General features: G+C 39.9%; 5 protein-coding genes across 5 annotated transcripts; 4 read left to right on the top strand and 1 right to left on the bottom strand.

Moving 5' to 3' along the window:
• Positions 1-3,908: 3,908 nt before the first annotated feature.
• C922_05082 (hypothetical protein) lies at positions 3,909-4,091 on the top strand (the record flags this gene model as incomplete). The annotated part of the gene is made up of 1 exon (XM_008820655.1): positions 3,909-4,091. One exon carries the CDS (start codon positions 3,909-3,911, stop codon positions 4,089-4,091), a length of 183 nt encoding a protein of 60 aa, XP_008818877.1.
• A 1,782-nt stretch (positions 4,092-5,873) lies between these two features.
• Positions 5,874-7,775, top strand: C922_05081 (hypothetical protein; the record flags this gene model as incomplete). The annotated part of the gene is made up of 2 exons (XM_008820654.1): positions 5,874-6,020; positions 7,596-7,775. The coding sequence occupies 2 exons, from the start codon at positions 5,874-5,876 to the stop codon at positions 7,773-7,775; spliced, it is 327 nt and encodes a 108-aa protein (XP_008818876.1).
• An 8,069-nt stretch (positions 7,776-15,844) lies between these two features.
• On the top strand, positions 15,845-16,075 carry C922_05080 (hypothetical protein; the record flags this gene model as incomplete). The annotated part of the gene is made up of 1 exon (XM_008820653.1): positions 15,845-16,075. One exon carries the CDS (start codon positions 15,845-15,847, stop codon positions 16,073-16,075), a length of 231 nt encoding a protein of 76 aa, XP_008818875.1.
• A 44-nt stretch (positions 16,076-16,119) lies between these two features.
• Positions 16,120-16,305, top strand: C922_05079 (hypothetical protein; the record flags this gene model as incomplete). The annotated part of the gene is made up of 1 exon (XM_008820652.1): positions 16,120-16,305. One exon carries the CDS (start codon positions 16,120-16,122, stop codon positions 16,303-16,305), a length of 186 nt encoding a protein of 61 aa, XP_008818874.1.
• Positions 16,306-18,372: 2,067 nt separating this feature from the next.
• Positions 18,373-19,724, bottom strand: C922_05078 (hypothetical protein; the record flags this gene model as incomplete). The annotated part of the gene is made up of 1 exon (XM_008820651.1): positions 18,373-19,724. A coding segment is annotated over one exon (1,352 nt), but the record flags the coding sequence as incomplete, so codon positions are not given.
• Positions 19,725-25,576: the final 5,852 nt, after the last annotated feature.

Below are 25,576 nucleotides of genomic sequence, written 5' to 3'. Positions count from 1 at the left end.
TTTGATAGGTTTGATTCGCTCTGACCCCCCGAGCTTGGATCCTTATTTTGCTGGGCGGTATTTAGCCTGTTTAACAGCTTCCTCGTTGTAGGGTGTGATCGATTGATCCCTCCTTCGTCGTTCCTCTTCCTGGGTGTTTGCGCGGGTTCAGTGTCTATATTCCCTCCTTTTGGATTTGTAGTCCTTGGGGTGTCTTGTGTCTGCTTGGGATGATCTTCGGGAACTGCTGCTTCCTCCGTTTTTTAACTGTTCCCCTTGATTTTGTCGCTCTCCAGTTCGGTCTTGTTTGTGGGCATCCACCTTCGTCGTTCCTTACACTTTGTCCTCGCTTAGGGGCGTCCCACGACTTGTTCTTTGTTCTCGACCGGGGGGAGGGGGGCTATTGGGGAGTTGTTACTTTGATGGCTTTGTTTTAGTTGATCTTAGCTTACGTGTTAGGGCTTCTTTTCTTTATTTGTTCCATTGGTCCCTATTGGTTTCTGGGTTTGAGAGGTAGTTAGTCTCTCTACTGCTACTCCTGAGTTTCGTGGGTTCCTTCTTTGGGGCAGTTCCTGCTGTTGGTGGGGTTCACTGTTGAGGTGGCCTGAGTTGTGTTTTTAGGGTCCTTTATGTCTTGCGCTTGCTATCTTGGGTTAGCTATTAGGGAGTCGTTCCTTCATACGTTTACTTGTTGTTTTAGAGGTTGTTTTGGGGATTATGTGGTCTGTCCATTATTCGATTCGGTGAAGATTTCCCAACAGATGGATGAAATTCCTGCCCTGTCTGGCCTGTGTTAGTGGGATTTCTGCCTTTTCATGGGAGTGGAATTCTGTGTTGCTCCTGACTTCTTTTCCCTTGGGGGGGTGTTTGGGGGTGTTTGATGAGATTCTGCCGGTTGCGGTGCTAATTCCTTAGGCTTTGTTGTGGAAGGGGGCGTCGTAATCCCTCCTGCGCTGTTCATTTGAGGATATTGTGGTTCGTGCCTTCTCCTTTGGTTAAATCTTTCCCTTGGGGTCCCCCTTTTTTTTCTGCCCGGTCTTGGTTACTCCTCGCCTTGGCTCCCGTTTTCCCTCAGGGGGGTTAATCTTTTCGCAGATTTGTTTCGGTTACTTGGATCTGTTCCTGTATATCAAGACTTGGGTGAATTTGGGTCGTTCGGCGGCGTGGTTCGGGTGAGGTGGTTGTCATCTGCTGTGTCATCCTCCTGAGTGATTTTTGGGGGAACTGATTATACCTTGTCGGTGGGTTGCAGGGGATTTTGTTCCTTGGTTAAAGAAGTGAATCCGGTCTAAGACGTCCAGTCCCTTTCTTTTCGTAGTGTCTAATTTAAATTTAATATAATACTGGTTCCTGTAGATGGCAGTGTGCTAACCACCTTCTCCTCATAGGGAGTACATCAATCTGTCAAATCCTGATTTGGTCATACGAATGAGGGGGTCCCCGGTCCCTCATTACTATGGTACTTCAAATAATAAGACATTACTGTCCTCTTTTCTCTGGCTTTTTCCAGGTAGGAGATTGTTTCTGGGGGGGAGGTGTTTGGAATTAAAACCTAGGGTACTCTTGACCTGTCTATTTTATCCTATTCCTCTCGTTGGAGTCTGATTAATAACATGGCATCTGTTAGAGATTGATATTTAGCTGCCCCGCTGACTTCTTAAATAATCCTTTCTTCTAGACTCTGAGCACCTCAGATCTAGTTGTTATGTTCAATAATAATACTACTGAGATAGAATACGGTTTATTGGATATTTGTTCGGTTGGGTTGGTATGGTCAGGGAGGATGCGGTTTTAATCTACAATATCCTTCAGATCTGAACTTAGGTTATTGCTTGCGAGCCTCGTATAATGGTACTACGGAAATTGCCATTACTCTTATTATTTGGATTGGAAATACATCAGTATTCTTTAGACAGAATTTGGCCTTGGATGTTCAGCTAATTTAGAGAATAGAGGGTCATTAGGAATATTATCTCTGGAATGTTGGTATTTTACACAATGACGTATCCTTAACATCATAGTATTGTCTGGGGATCAACATTTTTCACAGAATAGTTTTCTAGGTAAAACACAGGATTTGGCTATTCCTATATCTCATAGAATGCAGATTGCAATTCCCGGTGGGAAAACTCTAAAGAAGGCTATTCTTGTGATATCTTTAGGTATGATTGCACAATTTTTTAGACGTGAGGGGGTTTCTATCATAAGAGCATGGTGGGTCATCCGTAGATATTAAAGACCAGTTTCCTCAGATAATTTTACGGGAGGAATTTTCGCAATTATCATCATTAAAAACACAAACATATCAGAATTTCTGATTTAATCTCTATATTGTTATTTCCCATTCTTCTTATAGAAGACTGTTCTATATATAATAACATTCCTGCAATATTAGTATTATACACACGATAGTACTATTAACATTATACGGATTTTGGCATGGTGGCACCTTTCAAAATACAATATCCCAGACTAACTCTATGATTTGTTCAATGGTGTATTGATTATAATCTACGTATTGAACTTAGATCGAAACCTTCTACATAATTGTATTTTGAAGATGCTTCCATCCATCAAGGCACACAATGGCACACATAACAGTAGTTTCTCCCAAATAAGATGGGAGTGAATACGTCCATACGGTTCAGAGAATAGGACTCTCTATATTAGACTACTACTACGACTCCTTACCTCATGCAGCTGAAGCGTACTCCTTATTTTGGAATCTGAACCTTTAAATCCAACCCTTCCAAATAGTTGACTTAATACTACTATTCCAATTTTACTATTCTTCAAATAGCAGTGTACCAGGTATGTTGGCACATTAGTTGAGTTGAGTATAATACATACATCTTCACTGTTCCCATAACAGTAGGCCAAGTGATTAATAATTCTCCAAGAAGTATCCTCATTAGCTAGGAGTATTATTGACACTACAGGGCTGTAAACAGAACTGTACTCTTTCGATATCACTACGTTTCTAAGGAATCATCCGCCAAGGTTATTTTTACTTATAAGGGCAGGATACGTCATACATTATGCTTTTGTCTGTATTGTAGCATTTCAGGTGATCCATATAACTCGACTACTACTACCTTCATAGAACAGTACTATGCGGACATTTTGACTTCTCACCATGGAACATTCGGAGACGTTAGTATTCTTTAGATAATACTTAGACTGCAAGATTTATTGACTCCACAGGACACTGCTATTCACATAATGAAGGCATAAACCCGGAACCTTTAAGATAACCCATTACATGAAGGGCAATACTCTTCACATCATAGTACTATAGGTACATCTGCGCATTCTACCAGGTTTAGGGACTGATACTAGTACTTTATAAATAGTGGTATCCAAGGTTTGCCCCGATTTCTCAAATACCAATAGAATAAGGGTGTTACTACTCCCTATATATAAGTATTACGGAGACCTGGATACGCTTCATATACAGTAACACTGGAGGATATCCTTATCTTTTACACAGATGTTTTTTTCAAATAAGGGCACTCTAGCCACAAGGAGACTTTTCAGATAACAATCCCCCAGGATCTTCCTACATCTTACATAGTACTGCATTCAAAATGTTGGTGGACTTCACAGAATGGCACTCTTCATATACTGACGCTTTTCACATGGAATGAACACTGGTATATTCGCGCTCCTCAAATAAATCTGCTCCAGCCGGTTTGGAGGGTTCAAATCATTTAGTTGCTCCTACATTACTTGTATTATTTGTTAACCCCCATACAATGATATCGCTGGTATAGCTGTATACTTCACAACCAATGACATCTGTGATATATTCCAGCGGCTTACACACTTCTTCTCCTTATATAAAACTACAACATGTATATCTGCAAACTTCATCCAATGATTTCATTCATATAATAGTATTCTTGGAACACACATAGAAAGTAGAAATAATGTCAGCTTCTGCAGGTCAGTACTATTCAAACCATAGTATTACCGGCACAATAGTACTCATCCTCACAATGCTATTCTTGGTATATCAATACTTTGCACACAAGCGGACTATTCACATGATACTACTCTGGCAATATCGAAAATCCAAGCTAAGAAGTTATTTTCACACAAGCGTAATCTAATGACTTCGGTACACTTGGTAGAGCGGTGTTGCTAAAGTCATGAAGCATCACGTAATGAACCACTCTTAATATAATAATAATTCCAGGACTGCTACAGGTTCCACACAGTAGTTTTGTGCGTATAATATATGTCAAAATCCTGGGCTTCGAAATTTTTACCCTCCAGATAATTGTGCTCCTGGCACATCTATAACCTGTGCACCATTCTGCTTCCTAAATGACAGTACTACACACATATCAGTATACTCACAAAATATGGTTTCCGATTATGCATACTATCTACGGAGGTATTCTATTCAGAAAACAATGCACAACAAATATTACCCCAGGTCAACCATTAGTACATTCATATAAGAGCACTACGACAACTTCTGTAATCATCACCATTCAGAATCCATACACATCCGTACTGTACAGTCGTTAATCTTGCTCCAATATTCATACACTCGAAGGAATAGTATCTTCCAAATAATGATCCTCCTAGAATATGGATATTTCACACACAGGACTACGGTCTACATCATAGTACTTCTGGCACCATAGTACAATGGAAATAATGGGGTCGCCGACATGCACTACTTGTTATACAATCCCATACTTTATATAATTGGGCCATTAAACATAAGTCCAGTCCATTCACATAATGGCACTTCAGAGACAGGCATGCTCAACTGGTGACACCATTCGGTACATAACCATAATATTGTTCAAATGACCCACCATTGAAGAGGACCATTCTGTTCACACCATAGTATCTCTCATATAAAACTATTACGGAAACGGTTATACCCTCCATGATGTAACTCTCTGCATAGAATAAATCATGATGCGATATATCTTATCTGCTTGAACATAAATTACTTGACAGTACTATCGTAATTTTCTGATGCTCCGAATAGTAACGTACCAGGCATCTTAATACTCTGCAGATATGAGTACGGCCTATATCTATTTATTCTTCACACAATAATACTTCGACTCATCGATACTTCCCATAGAACTGTGTATTTCAAATGAAGGTATTATCTAAACAATATTATTGTTAACATAATGCTTTTCCTTGTACACCCATACTTTCCAACAAATAGTACCATAGATATAGTCCCACTAATGAAGCTACATAGAGGCAGAGACAATGCTATCAGTAGCACAACTTCACTCCTGAAACATCAATACCTGAGATAAAAATGTACTCTTAAGATCATCATACTCCCGGAGTAGCAATACTCTTTAAGTAATAGTATTAGATATGGGCCCTGGGAGCTCGGCAATCCAGCACCTGTTCTAATGAAGTCATTAGACTTACATGAAAACATTTGACATCCTGATAACCCAAGGATAGACTTATTCATCGAGGTAAACCGCCTCACACATAACAGTAGTCTTCTTCAATTAACAGTGCACTTCACACATTAGCACACTTGACACAGAAATATCCTTCACATAAAAATAATACCGGAGCTTGTTCACTCTTCATAAGATAGCTTTCCCCAAAGGCTAAGAGGTTAAGCGAAATAGATCCTATCACCCGAATACATCACTTAATACGATTGTTTCAACTTCCATATTCTCCAGATAGCGATATGTTACACACGTCAGCTAACTCCAGATATCAGTACTATACATTTGTGTGTACTTTCTTCATATTAGCATTTCCAATCATGAATACTCACTAAGATACTGTACCATTGAGATAGAAGTATTTTCCACATAACAATATTCTTAACATGACCGTACTCTTTGCACACACGCACTGTTCTATAACATATTATTTTGAATATAATGATATACATTATGGCACAAAGCATAAAGGTGCAGATTAGTATGATAGCACTAGAGGTCATGCAGATAACTGAGCTACATGGGCGTTCTTATAACAGTGCCATGGGAATCTCGGGATTCTGGACCATTGAGAATCCAGACACCTTAGTACGGTTTAACCGACTGCAATAGAATACTCATGCACTCCATATAACAATAGTAGACATGAATCGAGGCCCACCACCAGCGTCAGGAACGAACCCCAATATTTTGCAAAGAATACACGAATCTACTTTGTGCTCCTGAAATAACGAGACGATGAACGTGTCAGTGCTCTCGGGATATGAGTACTACGGACACCTCAATAGCTTTCATACAATAACACTCCAGGAGATCCCTACTCTTGACACAACTGTTTTCAATTAACAATGTTATCCAGGTAACACTATTTTTCACATAATAGTATTCCATGCACATCATGACTTTTAAAGCAGTAGTACAGCAAGGATAAGGGTGCCCTTTCACACATCGATAGATTATTCATGTTTAGTAATGCTACCACATCAGTATGGTGATGCTATTTACACTTCACATAGGTGGCCATCCTCATAAATAGCCGAAGAAAGGAGATATCTTCATAATGGCTTCACATAGAGAAAAGAAAAATAGGTCGATCAGAATGTTAGGGAGGAAACATTCTAATAAAGAAGAATGACATAGAATACAACATATCCACAGGGAGGCAGCCAGGAGAGCATCTTCACAATAATATGGCCGAAAAAATCTCTTCACAATGATGCCAACTCAAGAAACATTTTCACAATAATCGAGGCAAAAGAATATCTTAAAAAGAACGAAACAAAAAAGCGTCGAGCAGCTAGTAGGAGAAGAAAGAATCTTCATAAAAAAAATAAAGAACGAAAAAGCATCTTTACCATGTCGCGGAAAAGGGGCATCTTCATAGAGAAAATCACACTCAAAAGAATATCTTCATAATGCCGCGAAGAAGGGTACATCATGATAAAAAAAATGACACGAAGGAAAACATCTTCACGAAGCCGAGGCAGGAAGGAGCATCGATATAAAACAAATGACAAAAAACAATATATTCAAAATACTGCCCGAAAGGAGCATCATCCAAATGCCCCAAAACCATGTATGTCCATATAGAGAACACGTCGCTAAAGAATTCTTTCGCGGTATCATGATAAGAGGAAGGAGCATCTTTATAAACTAGCCAAACAAAGAAATATCATCAAGATAACGAAGTAAGAGGAATCTTCGTAAGAAGAATGCCACACTTGAAAGAATTCTCATAATGACATGGCACGGGAAACTTCATCACAACACCCGAGGACAGGACAATCGTCAGAAAGGGAATGCAGCACACACAAGAATCTTAATAGTGACACGACAAAGGAGACAGTCTCTATAAAAATGACGAGCAGAAGAATATATTAAAAGTACAACGCGGTAAAATGAATCTTGGGAAAGAACATGCCCCACCGAGAAGATACCTCACAATGACGCACCATAAAAGAAGGAAACTTCATAGACAATGGAACAGCAAATATCATGCTGAGAGAGATGCCAAACACAAAAACATCTTCATATTGACGCAGCGGGGAGGATGTAGCTATGCAAGAATGTAACACGAAGAATTATTATTAGATTGACATGCGAAATATAGGAATCCTTAAAAAAATGCCACATAGAAGAAAAGGCATCACAGTCCCGCGGCAGAACAGTAAACATCACAGTAGCGTGAGACAGAAACAGCACAATAACCCGGAGGGAGAGCATCATAAAAATGCAGGAGAAAAAAGCATCATCATGAAAAAACTACACAAAGAAAATCGTCATAAAAATGCACCAGATAAAAACATCTTCATAGAAATGCCAGGGGAAGTGGTATCCTCATAAGGATGGTGTGAAAAATGTCATCATAAAGAAACCCTCCAAAAATTTTTCGTCAAAGTAATGACCCAGAGAGGTGTATCCTCATGAGAAAATTAAATAGAGAAATATATATAATGAAGCAGAAGAAGGAAGCGCGCGTACGACGGATATAACTTTGAAAGGACCCCTGCAAGATTGATCCACATGGGAAAACTTTGCCCAAGCTTAAGCCACATGTAGGCAGTCCCGGAAAGAATTCCGCCACATGGAGCAGCGTGCGCGAAGAATTACTCCACATGAGACGACATTCGCGAAATTAACACACGTGAAACCACGTTCGCGAAATTAGGCCATATAACACGTTGCCAAAATTTGGCCACATGTGCTCGCATATCTAAGGAAGTCGCACCATGAAAAAATACTCTCATAAAAATGCGGAAACATGAACAAACACACTCATGAGAATGATACAACACGAAGCCGCATCAACTGGCACTATGCAGCATGGGGATGCATAGGCGAACAGGTTACGATATGAATTAACACTCTTATAAGAATGCAGAAACCTCAAAAAGCATACAGAGGAACAATGCAACATCCAGGTTGATACTGCTGAAAATATCGAAACATTAAAAAACACACTCACAGGAAGGATGGGGCATGAGAATGCATTCACCAAAGTAAAATAATTATAAAAGGAGTCATATAAACATCACTCCTGACCATTTCAGGCTCTGTCAATTGGATGGGCATATGCTTATTCCATTGGACCCTTAAGAGTCTCTACAGATAAGCATGAAAACATTTAAGCGCAATAACAGTGTCTTCAATTATACTCAACATGCAATTAATGTGCAAACTGTAATTAAAACTGTTATGATAGGAGTTTAAATTCACTAAGATATTATCTTCATATGTACCCACATAGCAAACCCCATGAGCAATTGTTTAATTTTAGGGGGGACATCTTTATGCCAAAGGAACAATTTTCTAAACGAAATCCGTATATACTCATAATTATTTCTTCTTTTTGGTTAACAGTGTGTACCACTAGTACCATTCTTTCTGCTTCTCTTTATTTTTTCGGTTAGTCCCCTCCCGTATTACGCCAGATATGCATCATAAGTTACCAGGTTAAGACTTTCTATTTGTGTCACTCATGGACTAGTGCCACATATGAGAGGGAAGAAATATATATATATGTATTTATATCCATGCGTATATAGATGTTCCATGGTAAGGTGTAAAGAGGTCAACAGCACATAGACTTTTATCAATAAATGATAACAATGTATAGAGGGATGTAGATCATGTGTATTTTTCCGGCCAATTTGCTTTTTATGCCGGTTTGAATTGATACATCCCCCTGTGATACTCATAATGTAAATTCCCTTAACACTTCCAAATGAGGAATGCCTCATGTTTCTTCATTAGATTACTATATTTCATGATATGCAGAATGGGGAGTTCCTTATACATATCTCTTATTCTCAGTTTCTATTCATGATTTAATACTGGAATGTTTTCTTAATCTCTATGATGTATTCTCTGTAATATATTATAACCACCCCCACAATTGCTTCACTATCTTTCTTCCCTCGCGTATTATATATATCTGGGGGTAATCACAATCAAGTGGTTTATCATTACTCTCGTCATTCCCTATCGATTCCGGTTTGATTCTGATTGACATACTCTCATGTCACTGTATCGTTCGTTGCTTTACATAAGGGTGGAATACTCACACTCCTTGGTCCTTTTTTTTCTTATATTTTGCCCATAATAATTAATCCTCCCGACCAAATTAATCAGACCGCGTTACCACATTCGTAATAGTGAGCGGTTGGCGTAACCGGACAAGAGAAATTCCTAAATATAATTATTGCAATATCTTCTCCCCCGCATAGTGTACTCTATGGCGAAGAATCCTTAACTCTTACTATTCACCCGCATACGTCTTCCCATTTAGTCAATCTCCGTATTCGAAATGGATTTTTTCTTTATTTAATATTAAACTGATGTAGTGACAGATTTGAAAGTTCCATTAATACCATGATAGGGTGCTGAGCTCATCTTAGAACTCAATATCCAGAAGGGCATATCCTCTAAGGGAATATCAGATTCACATGAGTGAGGGATGTGTTATCAAAATAGATAACTATGAATTTTTTCAGTTAATTATTAATTGAATACTTAGTAGAAATATGTTCCACAGCCTGTGTGTAATTGTAGTCAATTTTGTATCCTGAGAAAATATTGCTTCCTACTTTGCTCTTCTGTGTACCAGTATAGTCTCACGCGGCAATCAGTACACCCCAATAAAGGACATGCCGTGTATTGCAGAATGTATCAGAAGAAAAGAAGGAACAACAAAAATTACGCACACACCTTTGAAAAGAACTGTCCTGTAAAACTGGCCATGTGTACTAAATCAACATTATATTCTAATATGTTCGTTATTACAGTGTCCAATACCCACTCCGGTACACGGAAGTGTGTTGTGTGCTCTATTATAACTCCTTAGAAGGAATATATTAGCGTTATGCCACTTATCAACATAATATTACGACAAAGATATAGATATATATGTATATATAGCTATAATTACCATTCTAAGGGCCAAGGAGAAATTATTAAAGTGTGCAGTCATATAAATATACCCCTCCACTCTTACTAATTTTTAATGTTTCTCATAACAGCTGCACTACACACGGAGCTGATCGCGAAAGAAGTAATGCTTCTCAATAAATAGAATTTCACTTATAAAAGAATCCTCCTTTTCTGTACAATAATGCACACATGGACGTTTCGAGGAAAACGCGTCTTCGGGGCACATCCCACAGAATTCTTCCCCGCATGTGACCCATCCCACCTCAGGCATTTCCTTTTATGTGCTCTTTTCTTTCTTCTATGCATAGAATGTGACCATAGACACACGACAGCAGACACAAACGATGTCCATCATGAATACGGGGAGGAGACATATTTCAAATATTTAATTTTACACTAATGGTATAGCTTGCATAGAATCGATGTGTTCATGTTTTTTCTTACTTCTTCCATCTCCTTCCTGTGATCTGTGTAGTCCTATCCATAATGGGTTATATGAAGTGCTCATCTCTGCTGTATATTTAAATCGGTGTCAGTTTTTCCAGATCAAATACTCGTATAAACAAGGCACGTAATATTAAAATTCGCCTCTTTCAGATTCTTATGAATAATTAAAAATCCTTTCATTCCTATAAGACGCTACTCAAGGTTTCTTTATAACGCCGAAAACATTTATTATTAACGTGATCCCCACACAGCAATTACTACTAATACCCAATACTTATATACCACATGAAGAAAGACATCTCATTTGAGTGCTTCCACACATATTTGCGATGTGTATTTCAAAGAAGGTCCCCTCTATTGAAATAAATAAATAAGCACACGTGGCCACTGTCTTAATGTGAAAACTGATTTCATCCATATGGAGCAATCAAATCAATGTACTCCCTCATGAGGCACGGAGTACTCCCTGTGATTTCTTCTGTAAAGAGCATAATATTTGACGTCTCAGCTGCTGATTTATGTATCCTTTTCCAATCAGGCCATGCGTTCTCTCTGTTAATCTGAACGCAGTCTCATTGTTCAACTGTTTAAGACGCATTTTTCCTGTCATCCCCCCTGGTCATAGAATTAGGTTATGTGAACAACAACCTCGAAGTCTCTCTTAAAGAATTCGCAATGGTTTCCTGCTCAGTCTCTATTTCAATGCTCAGAGTGGAAATATGCCTATTGAGAGCTGTCCTGTATTGACACATTTACCCCTGTCCATATTTCTCCGTGCACTTCCTTTTTGCAAACTACGTCGGAAACCCATCTCAGTGTGGCGAAGAGAAGACAGGAAAAAAAAAAGGAAAAAAATTCTCCCCAGTATTTGTAGGAATCAGCAGGCATACATAAATGGAATCGCAGGAAGCGATGTTCACTCTCTATATATTATCGAGCGGAACCGTCTCCAACCATAATTTCTTTCACACTATCTCCATCTCAGTGGAACCCTTCCTGCTGCTCAAAATTGTTGCGGGTACAGATTCTATGCACATTCACTATTTTAAAATTGAATTCTCCATAAATATACGTTCCCTATGATGCTACACCTTACACGTTATACAATACCACAGTCCGTGTACTAAGGACCAGACAATATCCAAGTAATCGCGGCACGCATCAGAAGAATGTAAAGTGTCAGCTAAACATTCGAATATAATACAGGTTACATGAGACTATTTACACCATAAACCAGATAATGTTATCTCCGCCCCTCTAGGGGGAGAATTCTATAATAGGACTCATGACTCATCTTCTCGTCCTTCAGAATGTCCACAAAAATAGATTCAGTTACGTAAGGAAGTAATGAAGAATAATAAGAAATGACTCTTACAAAGGATGGGGAAAGCATAGTGGGGCCCCTTCTCATATTACTCAGTATTTCGTAGAGACTATATCTGTACGCATTTTCCTCCTTTGATTCTTTTCCTTTGATAAATTTTAATACTAGATGTACATAGAGTAATCGTCACATATACATCGTAGTAAGCAAAATATCGCACACTGCAAAGCGCCTCTCTTTTTTTTGTTGTCTGGCATGTTTCATTACGTGATGCTGTTTGGAAATTTCTAAGAAGATTGAAATGGATGAAACATTCTTTCTCCGTAACATGACGTGTTCGTAAACTTCATTCATTCTACGGCCCCTCTTGTCATCGTGCTGTTATGTTGTACGAAATATAAGAATCACGCAGTTACGCTTCCTTAGCCTGAGCTTCATAAAATAATTCTTCGAGAATTATATATAAGAATTAATTTATGTTACATATTATTTCTAATTCTGGTACCACATGTAATATTATACAAACTGAAACCGTAAATTTTGTGTGATTCACATCGTTCAAAACACCATGCCAAGAGGGTACCCTCTGTTACACCATAATTTCTGGAGAATGCATGGAATCCGTCCATAAATAACGAAGCACACATAAGCTTCCAAGGAGGAGGAACTTTACGAACGAAATTAAATCCCAGAATATACGCCTTCTATACAGTTCAATGACACGACATTATATATTTTATACTTAATCTGGTCCACTGCTTTTTCTTTCTCGGGCACGGAGGCCTCCTGTTGCGCATTATTAACAAAGGATAAATACATGTGTGTTGACTGTTCTAGCGCGCAAGAATAGTTTCTAAAAATGCTTGAAGCAGTTCCCGATCCACAATCAACGGAAACTAATTAATCAGAAAGAACTGAACCCCAGAAACAGGAAGGGACAGGGAATTTATAAATATCTTCTCTTATTCGAAAAAAACATCCTTAACCCAGCGCCACGAAACCGCTGTTTATTGCGGTATCTATATTTTATTGTGCGCCTGTGTGCAAATTAGGATTATATGTTACACTTTTCGATAAATGCATAAGTCATGTTTGGAGCCCCAGGGTTTTACTAGAGGGGCGTATCATGACATGGCACGTAATGTATATTAGTACAATTCCTTTCTTATCTTTTCTCTGTTGGTAATGGCTTTTCAATTTCAATGTACCCCTTTATAAAGAAGTAACTAAGGGGCTACGCCGTATTTCATGATGAAGAGACTGACTTTAATCGGCATAGCGGCCTCTTTTTCACACTTCATTAATATAACACGCATTTATAAAAAATACCTATGGTCCTAATTTGATTGTTATTATTTTATTGAAAAAGCACGCCTTTTTTCCAAATCTGAGAACCCAGCGAACTAATGTGCAGATTCCTTGGAAACTGTATTTTTTGGCCTAGGACATATAATGTACATGGCCACACGATTATTCCACCCATTTTTTCATGACATCTCCGCAGTGTTTGAATTCTTCCTTTAATAAGACATTATGTATTTATTACATGATCCTTCAAAAAATGCACACATTATCCTGAGACATATCAGAGATAGTAATAGGATGTAAAACGCAGACGTCAATATAATACACAATGTAATATAAGAAAAATTACTGGTTTAGAATATTTACCTTTAAACGATATTATAAACAATAGCATTAGACGCCCGGATTTCCATACGAAATATATCAGAACGGATACTTTATCTTCTTGAATAATAATAAAGAACAATACCACAGTAATAACACACACATCGAATGTGTTCATTGAAACCATATACTGGGTGATTTCACACACTATTTTATAAATGTCCTATCACAACTTTCACCCCCCAACAACACCCCAGGGACATGTCTTATGTGAATATGTTGGGTTCTTTGATCACCTATTTGACCATCACTACATGTTCTGGTTCTTCTTTGAATCCTGACTATTTATACGAAAGAATAAGGAAAGCCTTAATTGAAACGGTAGAATTGTCCTGCATACTTTGAGAACAGGAGTTTGCACAGGTCTTTCGCAGTAGACTCCCTAATGAAAAGGATTCTTCCTGTGACATTCATTAGGTTGGCACAGGGGAACACATTTCCTGCATATGCTAAATACCGTTGTTCCGAATGAAAATCTTATACAAAGAACAACTATTGATACTTTTTCATCCCAACCAAACTGTATTACAGCTACTCCCTATGACAATACCTCTCAACGCCCAGGTTATCATTCGGAACTTCCGTGAGGTGCTGTCACTCTGAATGTGAGGACGCCACTCACTAAGAAATAGTCGGAGCAGCGGTCAGGATTCCGAAATATTTAAGCGCACATCTGAAACGTGGCAGCTCCGTAAAAGATCAAATTCAGAAGTAGGTAGAAATGCAGCAATATCAAGGTTTACTGGAGTTCTCAGTGCTGAAAGGTTGAAGGGAATTACAGCGGGTGTAAACACGGAAAATATAAATGTAAAATAAGTACAAATTCGGAAGGTATACTCACGGTTCGAACTATTCAATTTCTTGATATTGTACGTGCAGATTGGAGGTCTCCTCCATTGGATCCCCCCGCCTCGGATATTACCCAACGGGTATCGCCCCCCTCTTCCTTTTCCTAGTAGGTTCAGTTTATTCTATCCACCAGCCTCTGTCCTTTACCTATCAGTTTATGCAAATCTTTCACAACCCACCCACACATAAATTCTGAGTTGTGGGGAGTACATAATGTCCTTAAGTGCTACGGATGCTCCCCCCTCTGTCTTTATGCTTACGACTTTTGGGACAGGGAACTGGCAATCCTAACGACACCCCACACGCGGTGTAGCCCCACAAACACTATATAATGATGCCATTGCCTTTATTGAGGTGTTATTTATTATCTTAACACTTGGGGGGCCCATTACAGAGGTTACCTTTCTTACGGAAGTATAGATATATGTATATATATACACATGCAAAAAAAAACATTTAGTGCACTGTCGTTAGTATTTACGGGACGCCGCAGAACCGAACATAACCCCCTTTGCCAATTCGTTCGCCTATCACAGTAGACTCCTCTAAAATGGGCGTTTCCCCCCAAATACAGAAAGCGCACATCTGGAACAAGGATACACGTACAGACAGCAATGTGTGGCCATGATTGCGAAAAGAAGAGGGATATATGATATTATAGTGACGACGTACCACTGCGCGACCTTGAATATGAGTAGTTAATATGTAATTAAGACATCCCAAAGAGTGTATACATGCAAAATGCAAAACAAACGTTCCGTAGAAGATTCTATATATACATACAGAACTTTTAGATGAATCAAAAAAGAAGAATGCAAATTTACCAAGAAACATTTCCTTCAAGTAGTGGTGCACACATTTATGATAAATAAAGCTGTGATAGGTGGAATTACCTGACGGAGAAACCTAATGGGAATAGATGCACACAACTATGGTGATCTGTACATACCAAAACATTAGTGGCATAGTTTCTAACATAAATATTCGTATATTTTTGATGTTGAAAGAGAACAATTAATTCCACAGATTACAGCAAGGACCCAGAAGGGATGAACAGGGCGTTCAGGAAATTGTAAGGTCTACAACCAATCAATTTAACCAGGAAAGACATATTCTTGTCCTGCAGGGGCGAGGGCGTGTATGTAGCAATTAGGTCTCAAAACAGCCCATACGTATGAAACAGTACATTCCAGATAGTTTGTCTGATAAAGTTATCAAGTTCTACCGAGAAAACACAACCAAGTATGTAATACATAAGACGACCAATTACACGTCAGGAACAGCATCTCATAAAGAGAAGCAGAAGGTGCATAACCACGAATTGTGTGTAATTACAGATGAACTAGACATGGAAATGTCCATACCGCTCTTCATGATGCTTCTGCATGAATACAGAGAGCAATAGGATTCACAAGACATGAAGTTGTACATAGACGGCCATATAGGAAAATGTTTGAACGAGGAAAATATAGAAACATCCCCAAACATAGCAGATACACACAGAATTTTTCTGAGGATGTCAAAAAAAAAGAAGAAAGCACGCTGAGTATAAAGCACAAAGATTTACAAGCCTCCTATAAGAGGAGACGGACGAACAATAACACAAGAGCGCTCACCATCATAATTAGAACGTAGCCGGAGGAAAGCAGATTCAGAGGCGAAATATAACACGCATACTTATATGTTACATTGGAATGGTGTTCCTACGAATGGCCTAGAATGCGATGACCTCAGACAGCTTTGATAAATACAGAGTACAGGATCATACGAGGAACTCCTTCCTAGAAAACAGAGGGCACACATACTTCCAAAGACAGGGACATCAAGTAAGTCAAATAGTCAACAAATTAGGAAGATAATCAACCCCATTGTTGGGCACAATTAAAATGCGAAACACATGTCAAAGGCAGGTCACCAGTTGCGACTCATCATCTGAGGAACATATCTGAAGGCCGCGAAACATTTCATCTACGATTGTATGCCCCACTCTTCTTCAATGTGGGGGTAGACAAATTTTCCGTAACATACAAGGGATAAAAAATGTCCAAATGGTGAATGCATAATTTCCTATTTGTAATAATCCCCCTAGAAGGATCCTGAGAGTAGTCCACTTATCTTTCCTCTTAAATACTCGTTATACATAACAGCCTAGACACATACGGAAGAAGTCGAAAAACATTATTCTCCATCTGTTCTATTTACTGATAAACATGGAATATGGCATTCTGTATTTCCCTGCACCTATTAAATTAGGGCAGACTGTCCTATAAGACACGTAGAAACAGGGAATTTACATAAAATGATCACCCCCATCCGGACGCTCTTGTATGAAACAGGGCACAACCCACTCAAGACACCGCAGTAGGAATCACACATTGATAAAATATCTTTAGAGAGAAAATCATAAGTTAACAGTAGAAAAAGAAGAAGAACAAGCATATATAAGTACCACAGCATTCTCGAAGGCCAGGATGTGCACTCCTTACATATCAGATCAGTTTGCCGTAAAGTTGTAATTACAAAGTCGCTTATCATTCATTTATCAACGTAAATAGAAATTATGCCATTTTTTTGCCATATCTATTGCTCCAATGAGAGAACAATTAATGTATGTTTTACTGAAAGAATTGAGGGCATTCTTAGTAGGATGCAAAGAGAAGGAAATTTCTGGTTATATCTTTGTGAAACGTGATTCATCAGATTTAACACGGAAGAAGAACATTTTGAAATATGGTATTTTAGGAACAGACCTGTCTTTCCCTAAGTAGCGATCATCATATAACCCATCAGAAAGGATACCACGGATTTTTTCAGCATCCCTGTTTCCTCCTGCCAGCATATATATATATATATATTATGGTATCTCCTGCATTATATCGAAATGTTTTAAATCACAGGGTGTCCCCTTTTTTCCGATAGGATAAAGCAAAACAAGATGATAAAACAACAACTCCTCTAAGTCCGAAATCGGACCCCTTTTGGCTGTGTATGGGTCACCCTGTTGGTACCACTCCTTATAAGGAAAGGACATCCCAACACAGACCACGTCATAGGAGGTCCATTCGATCTACTCACTCAGGAATCAATCCATATTAGACAAAGACGCTTCCTCCTCTATAAGTATGGGGACAGAATGTTTCTATTCACTATCTCACTTGGAACGATCTGAGTCCTCTAACAACCATACAGTCGATCCTTGACTAATAATTAACGGACAAAGAGACTAATAAAACGGAAGAAGGTACACATATTAACACAATGTAGACTCAATCTGGATCCATTTGAAGTCATAACATATTCTTCCGGGGAATAACTAACATATGGAAAGAGGGTAATCATATAGGGGACATAACCACTTAGTGCACCCAGGTGCACACCTAGGGTCCGATTCAAGGTTGTAGACGACGGTATCAAAGGGGCTTGCGGAGGAGGTCATATTAGTATGGGTCCACTCCCCAACCCAAAACCTAAACCCTTAACCCTCAATCTAAACACCGCCCTCAGGGCCTAAACGCGCTCGGATCATTATCCCTAATATCTGCCCCCGCCATAACCCACTTCATACGTTCCTCTGCCTTCTGGACTGATTTTCGTCTTCCTCTTTGTGTTTTGGCCTCTAAAGATTCTCCATAAACCATAAGCACTGCTCACTATTAGACATATTACAACCACTGTTCCCGCTATTAATTCCCAAAGCCTCAATTAACTCCATAGGAACTCCCCCAATGACGCTGCTGTGACTTCCTTCCCTGAAGAAGCCTCGGAAGGGGCACGTTCTGGAGAGTTTATAGCACTCTCATCTTCCGCTGAGTTTCGTCTCAAAACCCCCCCCCCGAGCCCTGGGGTCGTCACGGAGTCTTTAAGTTCATCCTCTCCTCGGTGTTCGGCCCTCTTTTTCTCCTCAATTATCCCCTCCTGTTGATCTTTTAATCCTGAATCTGTTAAGTTGTCCGGCGGGAGCGATGATTCGTGAACTTCTCTTGAATATTTCCCTTCGCAAGATGCCTTATTCTCCTGAGATTTCTCCCCACTCCCCTCTTTATCGATGGAGTCCGTTGAATTCTCCCTTAAGAGAACTAGATCCTCATGAATGCTCTCGGCTGCCTCCTGGGCACTCTTTAACACTTCTGCGACTTTATGGACTTCCGGTCTATCTAGTACCCGGAACTTCCCCTCTCTTGTGATCAAGACTGGTGAGTGACTTTTGTCCTGGAGGGAGTCACGACAATTTTCCTGTTCTCCCTCAAAATAACAATACTCGTCTTGCTCCGATTCCACTTTCTCCTGTTTTTCCTTTATCCAATAACTCAACCTATATGGGCCACATTCCGGGCATATTGCCTTCAAAGCCTCGTAAATACTCAATATTAAGGCTATGGATGCCTCTTGACAACCGTCAGTTCCTCCAACACTGGAACACAGGGAATCTCTCCTCCGCTTCCTTCCTTCTTTATTGGTTATCCACTGCTTCCATTCATCGACGGTGAACTCCAGACCCGCATCCACGGGATAACACCCTGTACCTCTGTCGATAAATAGTTTGCTCTGGTTGTTTTTCCCCTCAATCAATCCTGTTACTATACACAGTATCACGAATAATAAGTTGCTGCCCGAACTTAACTTGTCCAGGGGGGCGCGAAGGGGGATTTCGCTCTTTAAAGCGCTTGCCCATTCCTGCCTGGTCCACGTAAGTGAATCTAGATGGAGGTTCCCTGATAATACTTGACTATCCACTTTCTCTAAAATTTTGTCCAAGAATTGTCCCCATGTCATTTCCTTCTTGTTTTCGAGCGTCAGCAACTTGGTTGTCTGATTTGGATCAAATCCATGGTTCCACCGATATCGGCTATCCTTCAATAAGGTCCTCGATATCCAGTTATCCAGGTCGTCCCACCGCGAGGACCCGGACTCTGTCAGCTTGGTGAAACAATACCTTGTTGTACTATTGCATGAATTGCCTGATCCTTGGTTTCTTGGATATCCCCACGTCTGATGCTTCCTCCGATCGCAGGAAGTTAATTCCCACTGGCTCCCTGTCCTTGGGATTGACATGCCTGAAGAGACGGAGCCAGTGAGGTGGGGTTAAGATATTGTTTAGCTTTCTCTCAAAAGAGCTAGTCTCTTCGGTATAATTATACCCCGATGCAAACTACGGGGGGGAAACGGGAGAATTCAGAATACACGGAGAATTACTTCCTTATATTCCTTATAACGGGCTCCGGATTTGTGGGAATCTAGATCGTTTTTCTCTTTTTGGTGGCTTCCCAGCTCTTTGTGGCTCCATTTTTCGGTCTTCACCTGTAGTCAAATTCCTACGTCCCTTTTCCTGCTATTTTCTATAGTCCTGCTGTTCTTGGCATGCTTATGCCCCTTCTCGCTAGTTTCACTCACTCCGCGTCTCCTTTACTTGTGCGAGGTTTCTCTCCTTTGTATTCTAATTCACTCACTTCTTTTATTCTGATTTGGGGTTCTTTTCCGTAATATTTTCTCCTCGTAAGTCACCAATTAAGACAAAGACAGGTTTTGTAATATCCCAAGTTTAATCCGCACGCTCTTCTCAGTTTGACCTTTTTAGTCACCATGGGGAAGGATTCAGACTATTAGTACAAATTCGAATAAACCTGTTCTAATGGTTCTGATGCTGTTTTTTTTCTCTTGTTTTATTCCTAGGATTGTCTTATTTGGTGTGGGTCTGTGAGCTTGTTACTAATTGACTTCTCAGTCCTGAGTCGTATAACTGAGTTGGGTTATTTTTTATTATCTCAGAAGATAAACTGATGGCGCTAACATCTCTCTACTCTCAACTTTTTCAGATCTCTCATCTGCTCAGATCCCCTCAATTATTCCTGCTCCTTCGGACGCCCTGTACGCGGATTGTCATTAATGTTCCTGAAAAATACACAGAGGGACGCGAGGGTTGACCATTCAATAAACAGAAAGGGAGTTGTCGTGAGGATTCCTTAACCTAGACTCAGACTAGTCTCGCACGTTTGAGAAAGCACGTCCTATGTTGGGCTAAGGCAACTTGGACTCTTCCGACGTGATGTCAATCCTGGTACTTATTCTCTAGCAGTTTTCCCTCCCATTTTACCACATCCCCTATTCACTAACGGCTGCTTCCTCATGTTCATCCTATTCTTGCAGAGCTAATCTGCCGCAGATGAGTCCTCCCTGGGCTCACTCGGTCATATGACTACAACTAAGATCCTCTGACTTATTCCCTCCTATGGGCCCTTTTTTCTTAGATAGTTACTGCTTGAAGCAATCCCGTGACGAATCTACTCGAGGCTTTAATCTCCACTTATACAATGGGCTGACATGACACCTTCCTCCTCTGCTGCGATCAGTTCTTGCGCTTCCTCCTTGATTCGTAGGCTCCTCCCCCTACTATCTTACCTGACTCAAATACTAACTTCCCACTTCCTGGTTGCTGCGGCCCTCCTTCTCTTGGCTGCTTGTTACGTCTTCCGCTCACCCTTTCTCCTCTGGAAAATGATGTTAACCTCCTGTTTTTGAGTCTTGAGAGATTAAGTCATCTCATCGTTGGAATTGCCCTGCACTTAGTGCTACTTGGGAAGACATTTTCATGTCGGACGATTTTGTAAGGTTGATCTGGACGATTCCCTTCCTTCCCCTAGACTTCCTGTTATTCCTTCCTTTTATTTTGTTCACCTGGGTTTATTCACTGCAGTCGAACTCTCCGGCTATTATGAGAGGTTCCCTTTTCACGAGTGGATTGTCTGCTTGAGTAGGAGATTATTTTACTCCTTTCATAAGAACTCCTCGTGGCCTACGTCATAAGCCCTTGAGTTTGGCTTCAGTAGAGTATAAAGATCCGTTGCCTCTAATTATCCTTTCCCTCCTTCCTTAGTGTTCTGCCCGGGCTCTTAAGGCGACTTGATTCTTCGAGAACGTGTTCCCTATCTTTTCTCTCTTAGGGACTCAAAATTGTACTCAGGCACTTAAATCTTCCGGGAGTCACTTTACCTAGATTCAATCCACTTCTCCCTCGTGACATGGGATCCTAGATAATTCAGAGATTTCAGATTTTATGGGGGTAATCATGAAAAGGACTTAGACATCTCCTGCTCTTTATTCATGGGACACCTCGTTAGGCACCCATTCTATTTTAGAGCTCCTCCGACGTACGCCTCATTCTCCTATTCTCTGCACTTTGGACCTCCTCTCCCCTTTAAATATATCATTAAGACTTACTGCTTCTCGTGGCTGAAACTTACTGGGGAGTGTTAGTGCTCTGAGATACCCAAATTTTTCCCCTTTCTCGTGCCTATACTTATTATATTCTCAGGGAAGTCCGCCGGCTTATGCGGGATGTTGGATCTTCTGTGGGTGGCCTCCTTGGGGGCTGACTAGACTTCTGGAATCTGAGAAAGCAGTTTGGAATCCCTGACTTCAATATCTCGCGTGGAAACTCCCTAATCAATTTAAGGACTATTCAGGTGTAAATCTGATGCTTCCCTAGATTACACGACACATCCCTAGCTGAGACAGGCTGTCAAGACTATTCAGGAGATACTGTTCCCTTTTATGCGGTGTAGGTCCTCTTGCTTATGATCCTTTATCCATTGCTCTGTTAATAGTCTGCATGTCTGTATTCCTCTCTTTTTTTCATCTTCCACACGTTATCATTTTTGATACTTCTTCCTAACCTGCTTATCAACCTCCCTTAAATCTAGTTCCCCCCCTGGTATTTGGGGGGATTGGCGCTGAGTAGGAAGCTTTCTGGGAGTTTTCTAGGCGCTAAGTGGTTCTGTAATATGTTACGTCTCTATGTGATCTTCACTTTTGCTGTAATTCCAATGGATCTTCTCCCTGTTGTTTTTTGTTCTTAATTCGTTTTATCTTTTGGGCGAAAGAAAACAGGATGCTCTTCGGTTTCCTGCTCTTGACGCTCCTATTCTGCCTAACTCCCTAGTCCTTCTCTGGTACCTCCACATGCTCTAGTCAGCTTCATATCTTCTGTGCCACTCCTGATACACTCTCGAGGTCAGCAATAATTTGTTTCATCTCCTGTTGGGAAAGGGCCGAGATATTCCCCCCCTCCTGTGTTGTTGGCGGCTACTTAAGTCTTTTGTTCGTAAGTCCCTATAGACATCCTCCGCTAGGAGCTGTATTTGCTCGGCTTACTTGGCGCTAGAAGACGAAGTTTGCCTCGGAGTTTTCATTTCAGCGTTAACTATTACAGGTGCCAGGCAAGGTTGGGATTAGTTCTGCTTATCGTTCCTGCTAATGCTGCTTATCCTCTAATATTATAATTCCTTCTCTTTTCTTTTATCACGTCAGAGGGTGGGACTCAATGTGGTCTAGTCCTTTTCTTCCTATAGCTGCATTCTTAGTCTCTTTGGAACATTTTCTGAGGAGTTACTGCAGTTTTCCCTGATTCCTTGGCTGTGGATTTAACTTACTTGACCTGCCGCGATTTCAAATTAGAATAACTTTATCATATGTCTTGTGCGGACCATGACACTTGATCTTTCTTAGTCATCTTTGGTTGCTTGGTCTTACTCTTCTGATTCTTCTTTTTCTTCTTCTGTTTGCCCTTAGGAGTTATCATTATTTCATACTCTTAGATCTCCGCCGATGGCTTCGCGGGGAGTTGTTGGGAGTCTTTTGGCTACTTCTTTATTTTTTAGGGTATTATTGGGATGTTTTCCTCCTTCAGAACTATGATTAGTAGTCTCGGTATCTCTTCTAATGAGGGGCACGGAAGATGGTCAGCTCCTACTTTTTTAAGGGATTTTCCTTGTTCTCATTACGGATGTGAATCTTACCTTCACGAATCTGATTTATCTTGTCTGGTACTACTAGTCCTTCCTGCCCTGACGGGGGGTATTCTGTTGTGTAGCATCTTTTACTTCCTTACTTCTACTCTTAGATCTTGTTCTTCTCTTCGGAACTCCAGACAGTAATCACGGTGTATTCTAAGTAGGGAGATGTCATCTGCTTCTCCGATTATTGAACTCGTTTTTCTGGAAGTGGAAGGGCGTGATGCACGTATTCTTTACTCTTGAGGGAGCTCTAATGAAGCCCCCCTTCTAATCCTTTGCGATTTGTATTATTCAGGGACTACTCACTTTGTTCCCCCTCTTTCCGCCTTTTTTTTCTTAGGGACTCTTCTATCGGTTGCCAACTTATAAGGCTTTCGCTTTTCCTTTTGTTATATGACTCCGGGTGGGGGCCCGTATCAACCAAGGTGAATCTAATCTTCCCCTGTTACCTTATATTGGTTGTTCCTTCCTTGAGGTTGCTTCTTGATTAGGAACTTCACTAGGGCTCAGGGATAGATTATATTATCACTTCAGTGGGATATTACTTGCCGATTACTGTTTCAGGCTTCTTTGGATTTTCCTTGTTTTTTGTCAGAAGAATCTCGTCTTGTCTGTTTAGGTTATTCGATTGTTTGTCATCCTCCCTTGGATGCTTCCTGTCCTATACTCTTTGTTTCCCTGTTTGGCACACGCTGCTTCTGAAATACGTATCTAGCGCGTCGCTCCTTTGGTTCTTTCCCTTATTAAGCCAGCCGCTGTTTCTATAATCTTGTTCATCATTTCTTCCCTTTGACCTAATAGTCCCTTGATATCAATCGTTTCGCCATGACTTGCTCCTGTATTGTTCTCTGTCTTTATTATAAAAGGGATATATTACCCCCTGTCAGTTGCATATCTTTGCTCCATTGCACTTAGAGCACTCTTCACAAAGAGGCGTGAACACATTTAAACGCTACAAGTGCCCTATCAATTGTATGCAATATACAATTAAAATTTAATATGAAATTAGAAGTGATATTATACCAGTTCAAATTCAACAATATATTACTCCCTCTATATATGCATAGATAAAACACGTCATGAACAATCGTGTAATTCTGGGGGGCACATTTTCATGCCAAATGAACAATCCCCTCTTCTGAATCTGCATATACTAGGAACTATGTTCTGTCTTTGCGTAAAAATGTGTACCCTCCGTATCATCCTTTTTCCTTCCGGTTGTGTCTTTCGATAGTTCCCCTTTTTATCACGCCAGAGTGGCATCATAATTCACGAGGTTAACACTTCCTATCTTTATGACTCAGGAACTAATCCCACATATAAAAGGGAGGAAATATACATATATGTCTTTATATGCTTAAGTATATATATGTTGCATGCTAAGGTGTAAAAAACTCAAAAACACATAGGCTGTTATGGATAGATGATAGCAATGTATAGAGGTAGGATAATTACGTGTATTCCTTGCGCTACCATATTTCTTATGTCTCTAGAAATTCATGCACCATCAGTTCACAGCGATAATGTGAATTCCCTTAAAGCTTCCAAGGGAAGAATGCTGTATGTTTCTCCCTAATTTACTATAATTAACGATATGCAAAATGGAAAACGTCGTTATACATACATGCATATCTGTTATTCCTAGTGTCTTTTCATAGTTGTCCACAAATTCTATAGGTGTCAAATAAATGTGAGGACCTTGCGAACGCATTAGAAAATTGCAATCTTTCATTACTCTCCTATCCGAAGGAGACGTTCAAAATATAAATTACGTAATGCAGGAGCATTGCAGAAAACCTAATCACCATAAGGAGTGCCATCATAACAATAAATATTACATAAAGAATTCTTTCCATACACATATGCAACGGTATGTATTTATATAACTATAAAAATCGATATGTTTCCTAAATAGTTACGTCGTCCATTACGTGGTCACTGCTGCAGGCAGTGCAATAAAGATGTGACAATATATACTTAGGACCGTTACAATGGAAAACATAAAAAGAAAGTACTTTTAAAGGCAGTTACAATAAAACAAATAATTCAAAATTTGAATAATGTGTAGCAATAGATTAGATTTTTCAGGAATCCGTTCGAGGATATTCTTAGTCGTT

This window comes from Plasmodium inui (genome assembly GCF_000524495.1).
Source record: "Plasmodium inui San Antonio 1 unplaced genomic scaffold supercont1.37, whole genome shotgun sequence".
Classification (NCBI taxonomy): domain Eukaryota; phylum Apicomplexa; class Aconoidasida; order Haemosporida; family Plasmodiidae; genus Plasmodium; species Plasmodium inui.
This window is presented reverse-complemented; position numbering and strand designations above follow the sequence as displayed.